This window comes from Amyelois transitella, chromosome 14 (assembly GCF_032362555.1).
Source record: "Amyelois transitella isolate CPQ chromosome 14, ilAmyTran1.1, whole genome shotgun sequence".
In the NCBI taxonomy this organism is placed as follows: Eukaryota; Metazoa; Arthropoda; class Insecta; order Lepidoptera; family Pyralidae; genus Amyelois; species Amyelois transitella.
Genome location: NC_083517.1, coordinates 4,707,110 through 4,713,120, shown reverse-complemented (window position 1 = coordinate 4,713,120; position 6,011 = coordinate 4,707,110). Strand labels below are relative to the sequence as shown.

Genomic DNA, 6,011 nt, shown 5'->3' with positions numbered 1-6,011 from the left:
TTAGTGTTGCCGTTCGAAAGTCAACTTTATGTCAACTCAAGCCTGTCGATAACGTGTTGAGTCAATTTGATACTCTTCCAGAAAGTACCTACCTATAACGAGAACCAGCCCGTGTAGCATGAAAAAAATGGCACCCGCAATGGCGTTTTTATCGCGCTAAAAACTCTCGCTATTTAGCTTTTTATTATGACGTGATATGGTGCAGCAACATAAGCTTCACATAATTTGTTTTTGTATTACCGGTAAATTCATATAAGGTTAGTGATTGATATAATGACGGATTCGCCGTGAACACTTCTAGTCGCGTCGCGTATCGTACGTTGCAACAGACAAATTTTTGGTACCTATATTTTATAAAACAAAACAGATTTTCATTTCACATAACGGTAGGTAACGATATTTAGAACGCTAAACGTTATTGATAAAGTTAATTGTTATCGCTATTCTTTACGTTAATTGGTCATGTTATATAACGTAATTTATATCGTTATATCACGTTATAAGATCACATTATTGATATCGCGCCTATAACGGTATTAGTCATAACTTTTTGAAAATAACGATATTTACCGTTACTTTTAGTGTTAATTTGGTAACGTTAACAAGCCCTGTTATTCATTTCACAATCGAGAATCGTCGATTTAAACAGCTTCTGCTTCAATAATGCAACGTTGGTTTACAAACATATAGGTACATACAAAATAATATTTTCAACCCAAGTTAATTGGAAGACCTTGTAGCGGGAGCGATAATTCGGCTCGACCGCCACCAAAGGGAAGATCTTACGTCAGGCTAGGTGTTATGCCTGCTCCAATCCGTGAAATCTTTGCTTGCACGATTTAGGTTTTTCGCTGTTTTTGACTGATTGCGCTGCGTGATTTTATTTTTATGACTTGTGGCGTATAGATTTCGCCACAACCTCATTCACTTTGCTCGCTCGATAAATAAATTCAAATGCAAAACCTTTTTTACATGAATAGAACACTTAGTATGTGTAAAGAGGAACACATCAAGCTATCCCATTTAAAGAGTTACTTTTTGGTCCGGGTAAAAGTTTTTTCACTTAAACACTATTGCGTTTAGATAAAAAATAATATTTTATAAGTCTACCAAAGTAGCGGAAACGACAAGGTACCATAAGGTAAGTAATAAGGTACGCGCCAACCGTGACCGTTTTTCGTGTCTCCTGTAAAGTTGCGTTTTTCGTCAGAACTAATGTAGAAACCCCATGGACTACGGTCGTTTCCGATGATTTTGATTAATAACAGTGACTAGGTAATTTGATTTTTTTAAGGAGAGCACGATATGATGTCTTTCAGTTACTGTTGCTATATATCAAATACTAACTGTGCCCGCGACTTCGTCCGCGTGGAATAGTTATTTTGGGCATCATTAAAGCCTTCAAGGATAAATAATTTTTCCCGTTTTTTCACATATTCCATTATTTCTTTGCTCCTTATATCTTATAACATCACGCTGCAACTAGCGTGATGTTATAAAGCCTTCCTCGATAAATGGTCTATTCAACGCAAATTTTTCAATTCGAACCCGTAGTTCCTGAGATTAGCGCGTTCAAACAAACTCTTCAGCTTTAATAGATTAGCAGTCGTTATACCTACACGGGTTCAATCGACATCCACTGCAGCTATTATAAATTAAAACAATAGGTATTCTTTAAGCTTGTTGCTAAGAAACGTATTTCTGTATAAAAACAAACAATGACAATTTTAATTCCCAGCTTTTGCGAAGTCACAATAAGTAGTTATAATGTTGTCCATACCAGAAATTGCTACAGAGATGGTCGAAAATACCTTAAAGGAATCAAAGGATAATAATTCTCGTACGTTATTTGTTGTTGGCAGTAAAGGATCTGTAAGTTTCACATACCTACCTAGAAGGAACATCATCTAACAACCTTTCTTAAATTACAGTTTGTTAAAAAAACCTTATCTAGTGAGCTGCAGCTGGCTTGCTTCTTTTAGACAATGTGTTACAAACTTGTTACTATCTTATAATTTCGCCCCTGCTTGTAGTTATTCCATTACCTATCTGTAATTTTCAGGTTTTGGAAAGAAATCAAACTATATAATGGTGCATGTGGTAGGTAGGTAGGTATAAAATCTGTGATAAGCATAGATTAAATAAAATCATTTAAAAATTAAGAACCTTCTTCAATTGTTTTAGGGTAAATCTTCTTTACTGTATTCTTTTCTTGATAAGAATGATACACCTCGTGAAACGTTGGTGCTGGAATACTCATTTGGCCGAAAATCAAATCGAAAGCAAGGAATTGAAAAGACGGTGTGCCATATTTGGGAGTACGGTGGTAAATTGAATTTACTGAAAAACGTGCTGATTTCAATACCGATACAAAGCGGCTATATTTTTTGCATAATGATCGATTTGAGCAAAATTAAATCTATCTGGAGCACATTAGAGCTTTGTTTGCAAACATATTCTGATATGGAAAAGACATCCGAAATTATCATAATTGGTGGCAAATATGATATTTTCAAAAGTTATGGTAAGTATGTTTGTAGCTTTGTAATTTTTATAACAAATATACGATTTCTTTTTATTCTAATCAACCAATATAATAATGCAATTCTTTCCAGATAACGAAATCAAGAAACTGATATGTACAACCATTAGGAGTATAGCTCTCATTTATAATGCCCATGTGCTGTTTTACTCTTCAAAGGATACATATCTGGTTAAAAAAACTAAAGAGATTTTACACAACATGGCGTTTGGCTCTTCTTCATTTAAAGAGAAAAATACAAATTATATTAAACCACTGATGATAGCAAACGGTGCTGACTCGTGGGAAAGTATAGGTATTCCTAAATCCACGATGGAGCAGGTAAATGCTGTACACGTAACCATAACCTTCTCAGTTCTCAGTTTTTAAATTACACTCACTCAAATTACATGGAACAGTTAGTACCTACTTAGAGGTACTAACTGTTCCATGTTTAATGTGAAACATCTATACCAAATGTATGATCTCTAGTGAATTATTTACCTATTTATCCTTCTTCCATTAAGGTTAAAATGCGGCATTTGTCTCGAATACCATTGCAACAGGAAGTTGAAGAGGTGAAACTGGAGCCAGGATTGAAGTTGCCCCGAAGTCATCCTGAACCAGCCCTGGATGCTAAGATAGCCTCAAAATATGAAGAGTTAAGACACTACTCTTCTGTAGATATTTCTATTGGGGATTATTTGGCTGGAATTAAATTGTAATGTTTTGAAAAGTGTAATAAATTTGTGAAGTCTTTATTATTTCTCATATAAAATTTGGAAGTGCCTACAATTTTCTATTTCTCGTAGGCATCTAGGTAGCGGATGGAAATTTAAGGCGAAATGATGATTTAAGGAGAATGGAAATTTGAAGCCACAAGACAAAACAGAGTATCATAAACTAATGAAAAAATAATATATTTATTAAACTGTTTATTGGATGTTTAATGTTCGATGTCTCAGTACATAATATATTAACAATTCTGCGCTATTTTGTCTATCTTTACTTGTTTTCTGACCCGCAGACGCGCATTCAAAGCCTGAAGTGCACTTCTTGACGCCTCGTTTTCCGAGTTAGTGGCAAGACTCACTTTCAGGCAACGCCGAGCCAGTGCTATGTCACCTGTAGACTAAATTATAATATTAGAAGAAATTTCACTAACACCAAAGAATAAAAACGCAGTCAACGGTACATCTTTCCATACGAGTAATTATCGAACTATAGTTTGCATTTTCGATCAGGCGATGGGCTAGAGCAACCTTTGAAAGCTAAACGCGGCCTTTCAGGCTTTTCAAGACTATTGGCTCTGTCTATTCCGTAAGGGATAAAGATGTGATTATATGAAGATATTGCTATTATGTGTTAAAAATACTAATTGTGATGTTTGTTAAAATTAAAACCAACCAGTGCAATATGAAAAATGTTGAACCAAATTTCGGATCGTATTTCAGCTTCGGTAGAAAAGTAGAGCGCCTGTCTAAAACACGGCAAAATTAGGTCCCATTGGTTGCAATAAAGGCAACATAGTCCAAGATTATTGAATATCTCCGCTCCCGGTATGGTAGTCGCCAATAATCTCCTGAAACATATTACTTCATAAAAAATTATATAAGAGATTTTAGATTTACAATTTGATATTTGTAAGTTATTTACTTGCCTGTAATAACGTAAAGCAATCTCAGGCTGATCATTATAAAAGTTGTACATAGCGATACTCGCAATAGCCTCCATATTAGTTGGGTCTTCTATAGCTACCAACCTATACTCTTTAACAGCAACTGTGGTGTTACCCATCTGATCGTGAATTCTGGCTTGTTCCAATATTAGAGGCGTACTTTCATGAAACACTGAAAGTCCCTGTTTACAAACTTCTAGGGCTGATAAGGGCTGATTCAGCCCCACATACATAGCAATCAATCGAAGATATATAGATATGTGTTTGGTATGCTTAAGAGCTTGTCTGAGACAGTCTTCCGAATTTCGAAACATGCCTAGTGCTGAATAACATCGGCCCAAAGAAAAGTCCCACCACCAGTCCGAACTTTCATCAGCCTTTTTAGCTTGGAAAGCCACATCCATTGCCTAAAAAAATAGCGGTAACGTACTATGAAAAAAATTTAATAAATTATATCTTATATTATTTCTAACTTTATGGGTAAAAATATTTTTAATATTATGTGTGAATTACCTTTCTGACATCACCTTCACAGTAGTAAACGTACTCGAAAAGCGTCTTCGAGGCAGAAAGAAAAAGTTTGTCTTCTTTTTTCAAAAACCGAAGGGAAAGTGGGAGACCAGTCGACAATGGAGCACCACCAGCCAAAGCAGTAGCCGCTCTGGAGACCCGAGAGGCGGTGTGTAATGCCGAGCGGGCGCTTCTAGCTCGAGTGGTGCTCACACCACGGGATCTTAACGTGGCCGTTGATGTAGTTCTTTTCTGTAAGAAGAAATGTATAGTAAAACTTCAGACAAGCTTTTAAAAAATTGTTGAATATGAAATTTTTTTTCGAATGAACATATTTTTTCACAAAAATACTTAGTAGGTACAAGAAATAAAGTAAGTAATTACCGAAATCTCGATGTCCAACTGTCAAGATAGTCAAATAATTTAGAACTGAAAATATGGGTTGGCTATACAGATTTCCCCAACTAGTCTGAAGATTTAAAACCAAAACCAGTCGATAGAAATGATAAGTAGAAAACTTACATTAAATTGCTGTGCCGTCCTCACTTCTCTCTGGAAAGTGGTACCAACCCTTGGTGTTTTATTCACAGCTGTGGTTGTCAGATCATCGTTTTGCGGCATGTAATCTACTTCTTCATACCCATTGCTGGCTACCTTAGCTTGGATTGTCATTGCTCGCATTTGTATAAACTCGACCATGCGATCACTGCTTGATTGTAGCGATATAGCGCACAATTTAAGACATTCGTCATATTGTTTTGTGCTGTAAAGGTTTAAAATCCTATATTTAATGTCCATGTTCTCAAGGATTTCGTTTTTAGAGAAACAATTAAAACGAAAGAAGAAGTACAGATTTTAACTTAAATGTTATTTATGTTACCATGGAGGTGTTGTTAGTAAGCAAACTAATAGCCTTATGAAATGAACTTTCTAAAGTTGCTCTTAATGTTTACCATTTCCGTTGCTATGCCAACCCTATATTTGTGTTACTGATATCGCAATCACAACTGCTTTAATTCCATGGTTGTCATTATTAACATACATACATATAAATGTCTATATCCCTGGCGGGGTAGACAGAGCCAACAGCAACAGTCTTGAAATAGACTGATAGGCCACGTTCAGCTATTTGGCTTTAAGATAGAATTGAGATTCAAATAGTGACAGGTTGGTAACCTATCGCCTAAAAGAAGAATCCTAAGTTTATAAGCCTTCCCGTTAGTCGCCTTTTACGACATCCATGGGAGGGAGATGGAGTGGTCCTATTCTTTTTTCTATTGGTGCCGGGAATCACACAAAAAG

At 35.8% G+C, this 6,011-nt stretch overlaps 2 protein-coding genes across 2 annotated transcripts; one reads left to right on the top strand and one right to left on the bottom strand.

Annotated features, from left to right (window-relative positions):
• Positions 1–1,700: 1,700 nt before the first annotated feature.
• Positions 1,701–3,325, top strand: LOC132902524 (cytoplasmic dynein 2 light intermediate chain 1). Its single transcript, XM_060947931.1, has 4 exons — positions 1,701–1,872; positions 2,185–2,524; positions 2,616–2,863; positions 3,049–3,325. Exons 1-4 carry the CDS (start codon positions 1,768–1,770, stop codon positions 3,244–3,246), a joined length of 891 nt encoding a protein of 296 aa, XP_060803914.1. The 5' UTR covers positions 1,701–1,767; the 3' UTR covers positions 3,247–3,325.
• Positions 3,326–3,497: 172 nt separating this feature from the next.
• LOC106139707 (tetratricopeptide repeat protein 8) lies at positions 3,498–5,635 on the bottom strand. The gene is made up of 6 exons (XM_060947748.1): positions 5,590–5,635; positions 5,232–5,472; positions 4,713–4,961; positions 4,182–4,606; positions 3,929–4,103; positions 3,498–3,653 (listed from the first exon to the last, which is right to left on the bottom strand). The coding sequence occupies exons 2-6, from the start codon at positions 5,406–5,408 to the stop codon at positions 3,498–3,500; spliced, it is 1,182 nt and encodes a 393-aa protein (XP_060803731.1). The 5' UTR covers positions 5,409–5,472; positions 5,590–5,635.
• Between the last annotated feature and the right edge of the window lie 376 nt (positions 5,636–6,011).

Bases quoted from the DNA above. Each gene is read 5' to 3' on its own strand.
- LOC132902524 (XM_060947931.1), top strand. From the start codon at position 1,768: ATGTTGTCCATACCAGAAATTGCTACAGAGATGGTCGAAAATACCTTA. The intron at 2,525-2,615 runs GTAAGTATGTTT...AATTCTTTCCAG, and splicing joins TGATATTTTCAAAAGTTATG to ATAACGAAATCAAGAAACTG. The intron at 2,864-3,048 runs GTAAATGCTGTA...TCTTCCATTAAG, and splicing joins CTAAATCCACGATGGAGCAG to GTTAAAATGCGGCATTTGTC.
- LOC106139707 (XM_060947748.1), bottom strand. From the start codon at position 5,408: ATGGTCGAGTTTATACAAATGCGAGCAATGACAATCCAAGCTAAGGTA. The intron at 4,962-5,231 runs GTAAGTTTTCTA...TTCTTCTTACAG, and splicing joins GGACGGCACAGCAATTTAAT to AAAAGAACTACATCAACGGC. The intron at 3,654-3,928 runs GTTGGTTTTAAT...ATTATAATTTAG, and splicing joins ACATTTTTCATATTGCACTG to TCTACAGGTGACATAGCACT.